This window comes from Falco cherrug, chromosome 2, assembly GCF_023634085.1.
Source record: "Falco cherrug isolate bFalChe1 chromosome 2, bFalChe1.pri, whole genome shotgun sequence".
Taxonomy (NCBI): domain Eukaryota; kingdom Metazoa; phylum Chordata; class Aves; order Falconiformes; family Falconidae; genus Falco; species Falco cherrug.
In genome coordinates this window covers 89,468,180-89,485,934 of record NC_073698.1, presented here as the reverse complement: position 1 = coordinate 89,485,934, position 17,755 = coordinate 89,468,180, and the positions used below count along the sequence as shown (strand labels likewise).

The window sequence follows — 17,755 nt, the reverse complement described above, 5'->3', positions numbered from 1 at the left end:
CTCCAAGATCTTAAGTGCAAGCACTCCAACTGCTACACAGCTATTCTTGGGCACACAGCAGCGAGTCACCTGGGATCTATCTTCCTCCCTCCAGAAGATCCAGCAAAGCTTACTAATGACAAGATCATGCCTCAGTAACTGGGCCTGATGATGGAGCATCATATCCAGCTTACCTGCCACAGCTGGATGCAGTCCCCACGACTGACTGGCTTTGCATGGTAGTTGGTATATGTAGACCTTTAAATGCACAAAAAAAAAAAAAAAACAACCCACCCTCCAGGAGTTCAGAGCCCAACAGCTTAGTCTGGTGCAGGCATTGTAGCACCATTTCCCATGCAGAAAGGTATTTTTATAGGAAGATGACTGGTAACCAGCTGTGAGACATCCTGAACCCCCCTTTGATTTCTCCAGCTTTCAACAGCAACACAATGGCTACCAGGAACACCAGCCTGAAAAACACAGCCGCGAGAGCAGCATTCTGGTGGAATACAAGAACTTAAAGATAAAATGAAAGTCCAGATCAGACTTCAGTTTTTAACCGGAGACAACCAGTAATGAACTTTACTTAAACAAAATGGGAGAAAACGGTGCAATTGCATCTATATACCAATGTCACTACACCTACACAGTCAAACAATACCAGAATCAGCTAACTGTCCAGCTTAAGAGGACAGGGGGTTGTTACACAATCAGAAACATCTTTATTCTGCTAAAACTTCTGTTTTGTCCTTAAGATACTGTTAACAAAGGTTTTCCTTGTAAACAAGAAGCTTTTGTACCTTTCAAAAACTTTCTGCAGTGGGGTTGACCTAGCACCTGCCAGGCCATCCAGGTGCAACAGCTGACACTGCTTTGAGATGCTACATCCAGGAAGATCCAGCAGGAAGTCATGCAGGCCTCCCAGCACGCCTGCTCTTTGTCAGTAGTGGTTTACTGCGATAAAACTGCCTTTACAAGAAGCTTGGGACTTATGGGAAGGTGCAAAAATAACCTTAACAAAACAACAACAAAAAAACCCAAACAAACAACCCACCCACATGCAGCAGGAGCTTGTATTTGTTCTGAAGCAAATGTGCTCACACCATGATTTTTCTACCAGGGCTAATAAACAGAGCAGTAGCAAGCCCCTTCAACTCCCAGGGCGTTCTTTTCTCTAGGTCTACAACACAACTCCATCCATATCAATCTCACTGTTTATCGCACTGTGGTTAAACTCTTTTCAAAGGTGACGGATGCAATGAAGAATGCTCCAAAACATCTCAGCTACAACGTCTGCCAACAAGTCTGTGTCTGGGGCCTTCTGCAGTTACAGCTCTGAGTCCAAACCGGATTTTTGCAATGAACACTTATGGCAAAATACTGTGGTTTTATTCAAGCTGCAAGATTGTGCTTTTTTACCTGGGCTAACAGAATTACTCCAGGTTGGTGATGCTCCTTCTAGCAAAAGGAGAGGTTATGCTGCCCACTTTTACTCAGACAATTAACCCACTACCTACAGGAACTGTCATCCCAGCACTGAGGGCTGCACTGGCCAACCTGACAATCTCAAATTCTACAACTTTCACATGCTACAGAAATTAAAAGATTGTGTCTTTAAGAGCGAGCACTGCAACCTAGCCCCAGCATACCTACCAACAGCCACCATGGCCGTGGATCCTGAGATGAGAACACTATTTCCTCAGTTGCACAGACTCCAGTTACCAAGCTGAAAGGCTTTCGAGTGGAAGGATGACCAAACAGTTGATGTGAAACTTGGGTGAGGAATATACCATTTTTAAGTTATGTTGTAGTATCTTTTGCCAGATTTTGCCTGCAGGCAATACATGCACAAATTAGTTCCATGCATCTGTGTACGCATACATATATATGAACAGCAGTCACTGCTCTCCTGTTCCTCATTAGGAAAGTCTGTGCCAAGTGACTTAAATGTTTACAATCTCTTGCACTCTCACCAGCATAAACTTTTTTTTTCTGCACTTGTAAAAAACAGGGTGGGTTGGGTTTGGGTTTTTTTTTTTTCAGTTAGACATTTTCAGTTAAAGGGAAGGATTTCAGTTAAAACTATCTTGCTCACATTTTGGAACCATCTCCTCATCATGTGTGTACGCAGGTGCTCGAAGGCAGTCATTTCCTGCTTGATAAAAGCATTCTGTTTTTATGTCTATCATCTGGGACATTTTTAAGCAACAGTGTAAATATGCAGTACGAAGACATGATCAAGTAAAAAGCATTTAAGTGATACTTACATAACCCAAGAGTTTTTAAACATGTGCACACACACATGTAAACAAAGATTAAAAGCTGCTGTGTTTCAATGAGGATTAGCTAATGAAACAGACTGGACATGAAAAACTTCACTTTGCTCTCACAGGCAGTAAAAAGAAACAGAACAGCTAACAACCACATCAAAAAGAAGAGTGAGGAAAGCACATCTTGGTGGAGTCTAGGGGTGAAAATACCTGAATTGCCAAGTAATCATGTTCTTAAATGCCAATATGGCATATGCCAAATATTACTGAGAAAAATACAGGGATCTGAAGCTGTATTCTTAACTCAATGGTAATGATTTTTCTAGGATACGAGAATGTGTAAATGAAAAACAACTCTTAAGGAAAGAAACGAATCTATACTCATATTGCAAGAGTAGTGCAACAGAGCAGTTACAGCTATGACCAATATTTCCCAAGTTTCCTTTCCACTATTGACAAAGACACTACTTTGATCCTCCCAAGCCCATTTGAACTATGTTGGTGAATTTAAAGTAACAAACAAAAACACCCTCAAACCCCACTCAAGAACTCTGCTCCCTTTGTAAATCAACATCCATCTTTAGCAGCCCAAAACAATCATAAAAACACACACTGAGCATGTTGGGAGATACAGTTTTTCTGCCTGAGGCAACCACATGCCTTATGCCTGTATTAAAAAGAGTTAGCCCATGTTATAAACACCCACACAGACTGGCATTCCTATGGCCAAGGTCTGTTTTTCTCTAAAAGTTTGTGGAATACACTCAGCTGGAATACCTAACCAAGTCATAACAAAGATGTTTCTCCCTGCTGTTTTTAGAATGTTAATGTATTATACAAGCACACATTTAATTCCATCCTTCCCCCATGCCTCATATGCACCAATTAATTTAGGAACATTTAAGACTCACCAACACAGCTTTAAATGCTCCGAGCTACTTGGATTACAGTAACTTGTGAAGCATCATGCCCCAAAAGACAGACTCATGGAAATGGCAACAAATAATGAAAGGTTTTATTGTTCAAAGATTTCAAAATGCTGGAAATCCTTTTGTATTTCCCTTCGCTTCACTTTTTCCTCCCCTCCCCTGGCAGGGAATAAGGAAACAGTCAAGTTATTCTATAGCTGGTTCCCACCACCGTAATGTTCTGGTTCCCATTGAGCTGTGCATTCAAGCAAAAACAAGAACAAACATTAACAGTTCCATTCCCATCCATCTACTAGACAGGAACTCACAGATGCTTCATTATATACCTCCCACTGGCACTGATGAGGCAGAAGATTTCTATAGAAAGGAGGGGGAGACTCGGACAAAACACAAGAGTCATTGTAATTGTTCTCATTCGTAACTCTATTAGCTAATGTAAGCCAAAACATCATGCTACTTTAAGCTTTTCCTCACTGTTAAAAAATACAGGCATTGTCAACAGCATCTCAAGAACCTTTCACAGACTGTGCAAGTGTCACATACATGAGTTTAAAGACAACAGAAGGGAAAAACACATGACCATTTTGTGTAACTGGAATTTTATTTTATATATAAATACTAACAAGAGACTGAGGAATTTTGAGTCTTGCTACTTGCAATGTTGATCCTGCAATGGGACAAGCATGGGCAGGCTTGAGTCCTGCTGCAGAACTGAGGATGAGGTCTCAAGACCGACCAAGATACGTAGTGTCCTTTCACAGATTCCATACCAGAAGCCCAAGCAGCACACAGTCAGTCTTTCCTGAGGCAGAAGGCAGATTAGTCACATTCAAAATCAAAATGGATTCAGATAGTTTTCCTCTTTATCTTGGGAAACTGTTGCTTGTATCTTTGTTTTTTATTCACCTACAGCTGGAGAAAGGAGACAGAGGACAAGAGGGAGAGGGAAGGAAGGGGAACGGAGAATTAAATATCATGGGCCTTTTCTTTCCATTGTCAAAGTGCAATTAAAACTTTTTTCCGTTGATATGGCAAGTTGATTAAAATTTATTTGAAGAACATTCTCAATACAAATTTACTTCCAGTAAAGTTATTTAACTCCTCATATTACTGACATTACAGCACTAATGATTATGTTTGCTCTAGAGAACTCCTATAGTTGAACTGTATAGAAATACAAAAGGAAAAGAACACTTCAACAGTAACAAGACACCGAGTTAATTTTTTTAATAAACAAACTTTCTCAAAAATAATTCTCTTTTAATTCCCACCAAAGGCATTTTTCCTGAAGTCTCACTTACTCTGGTGTAAAGCTAGGGTAATTTAACTCAAAGAAATGGAATTACATAAATATAGAACCTGAACAGAGTGAAAATGAGATATCCTATCTTCATGGAAAAGCACAAAGCCATATCACTTCCGTGCAACTCTTCAGCACAACAGCTGGAGAAAATTAAAGCTTGCTTCTCCCACGATGGGATGTGGTTCGAGCTGTAGTTTGTATACAATTACTGAAGACAAACACCCTACAATAAAGGAGGTGCAATGCTGTTGGGTTTGGGGCTGGAGAAATATGTTACCATCTCCAACCCAGAGTGATTTTGTCCTTGGCTGACCATTCACAATTTAGAGACCCATGCTGTGGCAAAACATTGAAGAAAATGAGACTGTCTTTATTTTAGTAACCACATTCAGCTGGAAATATTGCCAACAGTTGAAAAATACAGCGAGACTTTCAGGACTGATCTCATTTAGAATAAGCAAGTATGCCTTTCCCAAAGATCACAGCAGCATTCTCCAACCTTTGGGATTACCCAAATCCCAATGAAACATCTGGACTTCGATACCAAGTTAATAACCGGATTTGATTTCAAGCAGAAGTAAAAAATGGTCACCCCCACAGAACAGCTGAAAATTGATACTGAATTGAACTTTCACCATCTGGTTGCTCTAGGTCAAAAATCTAGCAGTTCCGTTTATTGAGCTCCTTCAGAAACAACATGTGGCAGATCAAGGAACCAGATTTCAGAATTGGCAGCACCCAGGTACTTCAAGCACCTGACCAATTACCTTCCTTCTTTAAAAAAACCCAGACAGTAAACCATCTGCAACAGTAGCCATTAGTGAGGTTTTCCCCAAAACTTACGTATATAGCATAAGTGTATTTATGATTAAAATCCTGAAGACAAATAACCTGGATATCAACTTCAGGTCCTCCTGACAGCTTTTGTACCTTTTCTTCCACCCCACCCCACCCAAAAAAAAGAAAGAAAATGTGGCTTAAGCAAAAAGCACTAACATTTCAAAAAGTGAATAAAGATCTAACAGAAATTATACTCGCATAGTAAAAAATGCTAAAATAAAAGCTATTTACAGATTTGTTTGTAATGAACCTTGATATTCGTATAGTATTCCATATACGTAAACAAAAGTTCAATTTTCCTGTTTTTTTGCCATTTAGTAGCTTTGTCCTCATTCACAAGCACAATGTTTTAGTGAATTTTAGAGAAGCTTTTCTTCCTCTTGGTTTTCCTGCATATCTTTACCTCCCCCCCAAAAAAACTATTCTTCCTATTTTTTTAAAAGAATTATTTTTTAGGGCCAAATTATAAAATACTTGGAAAACACATGTTCTTAAAGACTTTATATTCATATGTCTGAAGGAAAAACTAATGTACTAAGCAATCAGCCAGTCAACATAGCTTTTTGCCCTTGTGAGAATTAGCTATAGCAATTTAAAATACATTAAGGGAAACACATTATAAACTTGTTTTGCTTTTAAAGCTGACCATGTAACAGTGGAACAGTGTTGCTCAGCAGATGTGTGCATTCCACCACATCTGCAAACATTTGTGACTGGTGATGATGCATGAAAGAAAAAAATTGGTGCAGTTTTCTAAATCCAGACTATTTACACAGTTGGCAGTTAGGAGAAAAAAAAAAAGATTTCTGGTAAGCGGAACACTGCATACAAAAATAACGAGGAGTCCCTACAATACTAGGATCACCTTCAAAATAAGTCTTCACCATAATGTGAAAATAATATAGGGCAAAGACAAGCACCAAGAAAACATGTTCAGAAAAGACACCCTTTATCAAATGACAACAGAGCAGGCATCATCTGATATTTTGTACTAAATTATGCCCAATTACATCATCATTAGCAATAAAAAGCCTCAAATACAGAGCCATTTTTGTTCTATGAAATTGAGCCACCTTAAACTTGAGAGAGTGGTTTTGTTTTGCTTTTCTAGAAACTGTTAACCACCACAGGACTCGCTTGAGTTTAGAAAGCGGTCTACTGGCCAAGTCAGGACAGAACTGGCATTTCAAATTGAGTTCCTGGCTTGGAGAACTGGGAAGCGCTGCTTCCACTTCCTCCATCATTCATTCCCTACTGCTGAAGCACATCTCATTACGGAGGTGCATCAACATGAAAGAACTGGCACGTTATGGACTGTTACAGGCTTTAAGATAACACTACACCCTGGCACTGACAAATCTTTAAAGAAAACATACCAGCAGGGAAGAGGTTTCTTTCCCCTCCTTCATGCCTGCACAGGTATGACAAAGGCAAAGAGGTTTTTGGTATGGGAGGCAGAAGGACAAAAAAAGCCCCAAAACACCCAAACAATTTCCTTAGGGAAGAAAAAAAAAAAAACCCACAAACAAAAAAAAACACCAGCCACCAACAATACATTAACAATGCCTTGCTACGTTAAGTCAGAACCCTTGGAGGAGACATGTTTACTTGCTGTACTTTACAGGTGAAGAATTTAGATTAGTTAAATAGTGTTAAGGAGCATGTATATTTTTGATAAAGTGTTACGGCAAGTAAAATTATTACCTATCTTCCCCTCTTTCTTCATTAATATGAAGATAACTACAAGTCAAACTTGCAGATGTTCAGCTTTTCCAGGTTATTTTGCTGCACGTACCATTATATAGTCTATATCCTTTACCTGTTTGATTCCAAGTGATCCGGTGTTCTACTTCTGGGCTCGCTCTTCATTTGAAGCGGCATGGATTTCCAGGGGTTTGTCACCATCTGCATCACCCTTCAGGAGGGAGAAATATGCACAAAATTTCAATTGAGGCAACCCACATTTAACGATTTTGTCAGAACAGGAACTCTCTTCAAAAGCTGAAACAAAAATGTCTTGCAAAATTAAGTGACTGGTAAGACTAATTCAGCAGTATAATATACTCAAATATTATCTTCTCCCAGTTTCTAGATTTTAGTTCTCCTGTAGTTAGCCAAGCAATTAAAGGATTTAAAAGAACAAATAGTTCAACAGAAATGCTTTAATTGACTCATTTTGCCTGCACTAATAACAAAGGATGAATTCCCACAGAGTAGTTGTTATTTTGCATTCTCTGAATTCTGTGTGGATTTATACAATAGCTCTCTTTTAGTATGTATCCTTTGAGAGAGTGTTCTCACACTTTCCTTGAAACAAATTATAGAAATCAAAGAATGAAAGGAGGCTTGTTAGAGTGTCTGGTCTATCGATTTGCCAAGCATGCTATAACGAACAGGCATTTGATTATAGTTTTAAATAGAGATCAATAAAAAATACTTACAGGGCCACACACATCACTAGGGGTCTGAAGCACATGACATACAAGGCTGTGGGTCTGTTCAGCCCGGTGAAGACCAGACAAAGGGGGAACCTAATTGCTATCCACAGTTCCTTAATGGGCATTTACAAAACTGGAAGAGCTAGGCTCTTCTCAGAGGTTCACACCTAAAGGACGTGGAGCAAATGACACAGGAGCGTGGCAAAAACAGCCCGAATTATCACACCACTGATCAAGCACTGGAGCAGGTTTTCCAGAGAACTATTTCAATCTCCATCCTTGGAAATATTCAGCACTTGACTGTACAAGGCCTGAGCCACCAAATGTTGCACCCAGCCTCAATTATTCTTAAATTCTACGCTTGAAAATTAAATTGTATTTTCTTTTTATTCTAAAAAGATATTTTTAGCAATATGACTTAAATGTGATGGAAAACCTAACAAAAGAAGCCAGAAGAGGCTGAAAAACATAAACATTTCACAGGATGGGTCAAATTTACATCCCAGCACAAATTAAACACTATGAATAAGGCACCAAGCCTTTGAGACCCTGCATATGCTGCTCTGGAGTACAGACTCAATACATCAAGATTCAATTATGAAGATAATCTTTAAATTTCTTATTAAAAATATGCCTAGCAAGACCCTTAAAAGCTAATTCTTTCTTTCAAAAGACCCATTTTGTTTTGATCACTACCCAGGATATTTCATAGTATAGGACATCACATCCACAAACCACACCCGTTTCAAAATAATCATCTACTCTGTAATTTTCCTGTACAGGAGCTTGTAAATTACGACATTTTACTACAATTTATAACGAATAATCTGACTCATAATGCCTCATCTCAGATTACTCAGTACCTAACAAATGAACTAAAAATAAGCCATTCAGAGAGAGTTCTACGCTTTTCCACTTACTTGTTTTAACTTGTAAAAAGCAAATACCATACAGGTAAGCTTTTTTTTTGTCCTGAAAGAGGAAAAAACCCCACCAAAAGCAACACACACACACACAGAGGAAAACAGGAGTTCTTGCTCAGTTCCTTTGTGTCTGTGAGCTCTGTAGATCTCATCATAGGGCTTCTCTTCACTAGATCTATTAAACCCAAGTTATTTAATTCAAGCCAATCCATTACTAAACTGTCACTCCTCACACAAACTCCTTTGTTGAACTGTTTTTTTAAATCCACCCACTGTATGTGCCCACTCCATAAATGGTGAGCCTGAGCAAGACTGACCAAGCAGCAATACCGGTAGCCAGAAAAGGACATCCTTTGAGCTGGCACAGGAAATAAACATATCTCATTTTTCAACTAAGTATATCAAAGTCTTCCAGTCACAGTCAAAACCAGATCAGAAGCACAAAATGTGTTTAGATCAATGACCCAGGAGACAAATCTCCTCTGTGCCATAATGCCCTCTCATAATTAGTGGCAGGCACATATTCAAGACTGTCTTTCTGGCTCAGCACAACCACTCCATAATATATCTGGGTGGCCAGAGGAGTTCATGTATCAGAGCTCTATCCTACAGCAGAAGGGGAAATATTTTGCATTCTTAGTCTTCTGACAGTTTCAACCAAAAGGTCACTGATAAAAAAAAAAAATCTCTCTAACATGTTCATTAGCAAACTGTTCAAATACACTGGGATTCCATAGGATAAAAAAAAAATCATCATTATTTGACATTGAAAATCATATTGGAACTAAGGAGACAATGCTTTTTGTAAGGTTTCAGTATGTGATTTAAAACCACCCTGATTTAGCTCACAGTATCTAACAGGGATAAATCGAGACCTAAACTTTAAACAACAAACTTAAAAATCCACAATGATTTCTCTGAAAATTTTCCTTCCATACAGAGAAAAGTGCCCCAAAACAACCTAGCCTAATGCCAAAACACCCCAAATGTGGTGGCTTTTTTCTCACATTACAGCCTAGCCAGATGCTAGCTTCTGTTGCTACCTCTGAAAAACTCTTGCAGATGGCCAGGCCCCTTTACACTGGCACCTAACCATGGAAATTTTAACTCCAAAGGTAGGTATACATCTCTCATGCTTATGAAGAACACTTGAAAGGTGGAGCCTGAGCATCAGAAAAACAACAGCTGCAAAAGAAAAAAGGCCTATCTGGGCTCACAGATTTATAATTTACCTTTTATCCTGTCCTCTCTTCTTTGCAGTGTATTAAGAATAAAAAGAACATCACTGGGTTACCTTATTCACCCTTCCCCAGTCAACCAATAACTTACTCTCACTTTTAGTTGAGCTTGACCTTAACTCTCAAAAGTAAGAGTAACGTTTGAAAAAGTGCTTCAAAGTTACCCTTAAAAAGCCCAACTGTTTGCAGGCGGAGTAGGTTCTTTCTTTCCCACCTCTAACACATCTAAACTCACCACTGCCCATACTAAGGATCCAATCCAAAAGTAGTAATAATTTTTACAGGCTTTGCTCTGTTATTGTTCTTACTACCAAACGATAAAAGGAGAGCATAAGACAGGGAACGCTATCTTCTGTCAGTAGATATTTATCTTTTAGTTCAGATGACCTGCTTGTCTGTTCAGAAGCTACCAAAGATAAGTCTTATAAAGCATTTGCTGTGGAAAGAAGCTCACTCAGCTGCTTATTGCGAGCACCCTGTAAAACGCAAGTGACTTGAAAACTCTCCTCTTACAACACAGTTAAGGTTTGCTACGGTCATAACCTATGATGCTGATGGTAAAGCTCCCCAGTCAACACACTGACACCACAACATCCACCAGAGCTTTAAGGTGAGGAAAGTTGATCTCCATGATTTCCCTGATGCTTGTTCTGAGCAAGCACAGGAAACCACCACCCAAAGCTGAGCAGTCTTTGCACTTGGAAGTACTTGTCACCAGCTAGCACTTGTAATAATGAAAACCAAACAATAAGCTGCAAGAGTTTTTTTTCCATCTCTGAAGCTGTTTAAACAATTAAGTGACAGACAGGAAGAAGGGGAAAAAAATAATCAATTTTCTGCAAGATCTTAGTACTGGTTGGACCAAAGTGGGAAGGAACACACACGTGAATAAAGGAACAAGACCTGAAAAGGAGGGTGTTTTTAGAGCCCTAACGCTGTTCCGGTTTTTCACATTTTGGCCACTTATGTAAAAACAAAGGCTGCACAATTCAGTGTCAGGGGAAGAGGCAGAATCCAGAATAGCTGAAAATACAGCAGAGGTCTTTTGAGTGGTATAAAGACAAGGCGAAGTGAGAACTAACTGAATTTGTTTGTCTATGTGTTTCAATACATATTAGCTCACTGGCTGGAACAAAACCTGGGTTTAAGTGATTTGGTGCCTCAACACACACCCCTGTCACTCAGAAGACAAAGTCATTATAGTAAAAGAGATAACCCTGCAGAACAATATAACAGTACAAATTACGGAAGTATCGAAACCAGCAACAGAAGAGGAAGGGCAGAAAGGCTACATTTCATAAACATGAAACGAGCTGACTGACAAACAGGACCCGATGGTTAGAAACTTACAGGTGGTATGTTTTGAACTGTGGCTTTGAAATACTGATCTTTAAGCAGTTTTCTGTAAATAAGTTATAATCCTTTGCATAGAAAGCCACAGTCCTTAAGTTTATGCTGTTGCACAAAATCCCTAAGCTGCTATGGTTCGTCCATCCCTCTGATCTAAGGACAGGTATTAAAGCTGATAAACTCAGCCAGTATTAAACAGAGATTGCTGTGGTAAAAAAACAAAACAAAATAAAAAACCCCAGAAGCTGCAATTCACTGGCTTAACAGTTCAGTTAGTTCAACACTTTCACAGGCACAAAGAAGAAAACAAATGATCTTGCATGAACTATGATATTACTGGGCAGAGCAGAGGGACCAGTTAAGACACCAGGGTGGGTAGGGAACCAGTCACAAAGACTAGCTGAAGGCAATGCAGCGTATTAGCCTTCATAATTGCAAAGCCCCAGTAATAAAAGTTTGATGCCACTTAGGGCTACATAAAAGGGTTTCAAACACATAATTCTAAAAAACTGCATAAAGGCATAAGTTGGTATGATTCTCCATACATTTTGCACACTAACTCTAAAATAAACAAGGTTTGAGGGACACCTTCCATGTCACTATCATTTCCTCTGAAGATTTACAACCTGATAAGTGCTAATACTAATTCCACTGATTTTTGTGGAATTACTTCCTATGAGTAAAGATCACTCAAGTAAGCAGGAGATTTTCAGAAGATAAACCCCTTAAAATATACCTGGCCTCCCAATCAGATGGTTGCATTTCTTCTACCATTGCTACCTGGGGGAAGAAGTAGAGAAGCTGTCCACTTTGTATCAAGGTAAAGTATACAGAAGCGGAATAACTACTCCTGCTGTTCCGTATTAGGACAAGGATTCATCCTTCTGGGAATCAAAAATGTGAACACTGATTTTTACTGACAGTACTTGGTGTAGTTTTAGTAGAGGCTGTTCATTCTGACATCCTGCAGAGCTGGCTCCTTCAGCAAGCCAGTTTCAGGATACCAGAATGCTATACTGTGAACAGTGTACTCAAAACCTTATTGGGCTGACTTGCTGTATGGAGGGGTTTCCAGCCACAGTGTTTTAAAATGTAGCAGCAGAAGGTCCTGGAATTCATCCTTCTTGGCAGAACTTAGACTTCAGTTGCTATGACCTCAATTTGGCGCAGGTTTTTGTTTCATAAAACCTTCAGAAAATTAACATACCACATCTATTTTAATGACATATTGCTGCAAAAACATGAAGCTATGCACAGCTGTGGTACCTATGACTATCAGATTATGAGCAATGTAACACATTAACACAAGCCAAGAAGAGCCACCCATATATTGCTTGACTATTTGCAAGAATCTTTTGTGTAGCAACAGGAAAATGCTACAGTGAATGTCACAAAAACAAAAAACATCTTTTGCTCTGGCACGGTTTCACGAAATGGGTTACATCTGCTGTAACAACTCAAGAATAATATTTATATTTGCCTTCACTAGTTAAGGAATCTAGCTGCCTAGTATGACAATAATAAATAAATATACAAAACTAACCCATTCTTTCACAGGGCTGTCAAATTAAGACAGACACCCCAGAATGTATCCTAGAATGCTTTGCCAATTTTAGTACATCATAGTTAGAAGTATTTATTTTCTTCCATAACACTTCTGTATCAGTAAAAGCTCCAATAAAAATACAACTTAAACAGGAATTCTTTTGCTGGAAAAGTTGATTGAATCCACCAAATCAGTATCATCTGCATGAATAAAAAGTATTTTTTTGCATTAGTATAACCATACAGCATTAGAGAGACTAAAAAAGTTTTTCTGGGTTAGATTTCACCTCTCACTTCTCATGTTAGGGACATACCAGTGCTTGTATGCATAAAAAAAAAGGCAGAAGTTTTCATTATTAACTGTGACTGACCACATCCTGATAAAGTATCACAAGACTTTTTTTAAAAACAAAACCCACAAGACAATTTAAAAACTACTAAAAAACTAACACACACACACAAAAGTCTCAACTATGTATTTTATACTGCTTCACCAATGCAGGCAAAACGAAGTTTCAGAGCAGACTTCTTCCATTAGAAATACTTTACAGTCCACTTCTAGTGAATTCAAAAGCATGTGACTTTTTACAACTGCTGTTCACCTTCTCTAAACACTAGGGAGACAATACCGTCTCTTTAACAACTTCAGAGAATAAATAATGAGGCTGTATGCTCCAGTGGTAATAGATCACTGAACATCTGAAATGCAGGCAATTCCATAAAGTGCGTAGTGGTTCTTCATTCGAGTCACAGGATTTTTGGGTCTTGCCTAATCCACCAAGTTAAGAGGCAACAGTTTGCACTAGCAATATCTGAACAATAAGATGAACTTCAGGAGGAAACCATTCAGTGACAATTCACTCCTTTGTGCAATTAACATATTTTGGCAACCAAGGGGTGCGATTTAAAGATTCTGCAAGGAGGAAGAGAAAGAAGTGTGTTTACTTAGTGGCCTCTGCAATTTTACCATGTCGTTTGTTTTTCTGCTGAGGTAGCAAGTGCTTGAATAAGCCTTATAATAAGATGAAAGCTTCAGAAGTTTTTGCCTTCCAATAACAACCAAATGTTTCCTTTTGAAAGCCTGTGACACAATAAAATAAAAAGCTCAGCTAATTTTTACTGATACTGTCAGTTTGTCTTTCTGAAACAGTGTTGCCTACTTTTTTGAGATACTTTTTGACAGCCTAGGTTTTAGGAAAGGTACAGTATAATTGACTAACCTTTGTTTATTCAAAGAGCTATACAAATGCATTTACTGGAGGCACCTAGGGCCAATACAGGAGGAGAATCCACTGAAAGTCTGCATTCTCATAGACTCAGCAACTGACAGGACACATGAGCGTTTCCCCAAACCAGACTGTTCGGAACTAGTCCCACACCTAGACCTACCCAGAGAACTTGATCCCAGACCTTCAATCTATAAAAGTGCAATTGCCCATTTTGGAGAACATATCCCTCTCAGTGGCTGTCCCTCTTACATCTTAGCCCTCTGGGTTGAAAATACCATGTTCTGGTCAGATAGGACTTCAGGTTTACAACCACCCAGAAGCTACACATCATTGTCAACGTACTATGAACTACTACCGGTTGACAACTATGGCTCAATCAGGAGGTCCACAGCAAAAGACTAAGACTTTCTGCTGGTTCAAAGTTGTTTTCAAATTACCTGTTAGTTTTGCCAGGCTACATTAAACAAGTAAAGAGACAGGGAGCAGTCTGCAGCTAGGGCAGCAGTTTGTATCAATAAAACAAGGATAATGCTTAGAAATCAGGAATTAAAGTTACTTCTAAACTCGCCATCTTTAAAACCACAGCAGCTTTATGTTACACACCTTAACTTTTATTTCTTTAAGTAGCAGTTAAAAAAATTCCCTAAAAACCTTTCAGGCTCTCCCTGGCACACATTTAATCAACTTGCACCGTTCTCCAGTCTCTTACGCTCTGCTGCATTGAGCCATCTACATATATTCCCTAGAAGTCAGTTGCCTATCTGTCTCGGAGAGGAACAACTACAGAGACAGCTTCCTCCTGTGTGGTAACAGAAATATCTAGTAGATAAAACCCAAAAACATCATTAAGACATTTAAGTCCAGAAGGTTCAGGCAGGTTGTAAATTATGATCTGGACATTACATAATATAATGACTCATCATAACAAGTTCCCATTTCTTCACAAGTTGGTGCTAATCTTCAACTAATACCATTAATCAATCACACTACACTTATTTTGAAACTTGGTAGCATTTTGTAGAATGCAAAATGCATCTGAAGCAGCAAAATACAATCATTTCTGATTTGGGGGGGAGTGGTATTTATGAATATTTGCTCTGTAGGGGAAAATAAGGAAAGCTGCTCCATTCTAAAGCTGAGTAAGCATGCAGGTGTCCACTTAGTTTTGTTTAGCAATGTTAATTCAAAAATGCTATTTTAAAAGAAACCTCAGTGCTTGCCAAACTCTGGAAAACAAAGCCATATGTTAGCACTTGCTCTGTCATCAGATGCGTCTGCTTCATGTAAGACACAACAGTAATGCCAGACTAAAAAGAAAAAAGTGACTTGCAGAAAATAAAGATGAACATTATTCTAACTAAAAAAAAAACAAAGGGGGGGGGGGGAAATTACGTATATGAATGTTAGTCTAACCCCTCATACAGTGTTCAACAATTGGAAATCTAGAAAGCAGAAACTTTCAGCAATGACTGCGCTTGGTACCTCACCAGGATGCCCAGTTCAAGGCGGATTCAAAAGAAACTCAATTTGTATTGTCAGTCTTTTGGATTAGAACTGATTAAACTAAAGTTTCCTAAAATAGGGCTGTAAGTATTAAACCACACAGCCAGTTATCTATGACTAAATCCTTAAGAACTGCATATCCCTAAATATGACTAGATAGTAACATTTAATAGAGCAGCACACAATGACATCATCATGTCACAGCAAGTGTTCACATGAACATTCAAAGGAAAAAAACCACAATGGGAACAAATTGGAAACAGTTCTATTTTTTTGCTTTTGGAGAGGAAATATGTAATAAAAAATTTCAGATTTTTAAGATGGAGTTTGTCAAATTAAATTACTTTTAAAAAAAGGGTTGTTTCTTCTTTACTTAAGACTGTAAGAGCCTTGGTCCCTAGCATTCCAATCACAATACTCCCAACTTCCCTATTAAAGTTATATTTATATATATGAATATAAATCTATATATATAAATTTAGTAAATCACACTGATGATTACTTCCAAACATCATTTCTGAAAGTATAACTTGAAACAAGCTTAATATTTTTCCACAGCTTAGAAAGATGGAAAGAAATCTTTGTCTTCAGAAATAAAAGCTGAGTCAGAGTGGAGTAAAACCCACCACTGTTTGTATAGTCTTTGTCTGAAAAACGCAGTGGTAAGTTCAGAAATCAGAAGTTCCTCAGACTTCTTACCTTACCACTTTTCTCCCCAGATTTCTTCTTCTTAGGATTATCTTTCCAGAGAGATTCTACAGCAATGTATCCCTGAAGACTCCAGTCATATAGCTGTGTACCAGCAACCTTTGAAACAAAAAGATATTAGAAAGCATTAATTTCACCTGGGAAATACTATTTTGCTTCTTGTTTAAGTGGAAGTAGTCTCAAAACACAAGATTCTTAACATCTTTCTGTTCAGGCTCAAGGTGTACAGCATTAATAAACACCTGGGGGGGGGGGGGGGGGGGGCAGGGAGGCAGGAAGACACATGAGGAATAAGAAAAGTTGACTTGCTTAAAAACTGTTTCAAGACTACCTGAAGATACAACTGTATAAAAGGAGGTGGAGTGATGAAGCATGGAAACAATTCTGGTTTTCTTAGTATTCAACAGATTTCCATATGAAAATTATTTCTTAATTTGACCATACTCATTTAAAGACCAAAAAAACCCCCAACCAAAACCCCACAAGCAAGCCCTGCTTTGTTACTATTTTACATTTTCACTGTTTTGACAGAACAGTAAGAGTACCCCTTTGTTTCTTTTTATTTGATATTTAGAAGAAAGCCCCAATTTGCTGATAGATGATTGTAATGAAAAGAGTCGTCAATTCTCAAAACAGAAGACAGGTAGTAAAGACAGTGTTTGCTATATCACACCAACAGATAAAACCCCTAAACCTAACAAAAGAGTATCTCCTGTTGGATAATATGGAACTGTAATATTCATAGCATCCTTTAAATCTCAAGGGTTAGGTTTTTACAGCTCTAGGCTCAGGGCAGTACTCACTTTCATATCACTATTAGTTTTCTTACAAATGAAGAACAGCAAAACCGGACAATTTGCCCAACTAGGCAGCTATTAAACTTATGACATCAAGAAATAAAAAGGTATTACCCTATCTCCCACAGCAGGCAAAGCTGCAAAAATCAAAGCCATGAGAACAGTGCAAGCATAAAAGACATTTGCGAAACAGTTCTCTCACAAGTTTCTTCCAGCCTCCAACAAATCACTGCTCAGAGATTTCCTGAGCCAGAATTGATTTCTATGTGTATAACGTCGAAGGAATTTCCCTTCTATGAACTTGTTGCACTTTCCCTTGAACCCCTTGCAAATTTCTAACATTCACAACACCCTGTGCCAAAAAGTTCTACTGCTGGGCACGCAAGGTATGAAGAACCACTTCCTTCAGTTTGTCTGAACAACATTGAGCACACCAGTTAACATACCACAATGGTAAGAAATGTGCTTCTGGCCAGAGATCACATTAAAACCTTACAGAAGGTGCTATTAAATCATAATAATTAAGAGAAAACAAACCCAAAACAGCAACTACATTTCTGAGTCACAAATAAATCCAAACTATGTCTGTTTTAAATACAAAGAACTAGCATATTTGTCACCACATTTGACAATTACAGTTATACTGTGGTTTTAAACAAGTCTGTATGATGCACTGAGTTTCCTCTGTATTTGAGGGTGATAA

At 38.4% G+C, this 17,755-nt stretch overlaps 1 protein-coding gene across 6 annotated transcripts in view; it reads right to left on the bottom strand.

Annotated features, from left to right (window-relative positions):
* Positions 1 to 3,760: 3,760 nt before the first annotated feature.
* The window catches only part of APOO (apolipoprotein O), a 32,573-nt gene continuing 18,578 nt past the window's right edge, over positions 3,761 to 17,755 (bottom strand). For all 6 annotated transcript variants that reach the window (XM_055701988.1, XM_055701985.1, XM_055701987.1 and 3 more), the window contains 3 exons: positions 16,247 to 16,354; positions 7,141 to 7,236; positions 3,761 to 4,090 (listed from right to left, as the gene is read on the bottom strand). In XM_055701988.1, coding sequence (XP_055557963.1) covers positions 7,168 to 7,236; positions 16,247 to 16,354 — 177 coding nt within the window. In that variant the 3' untranslated portion in view covers positions 3,761 to 4,090; positions 7,141 to 7,167. The remainder of the gene's footprint in view (positions 4,091 to 7,140; positions 7,237 to 16,246; positions 16,355 to 17,755) is intronic.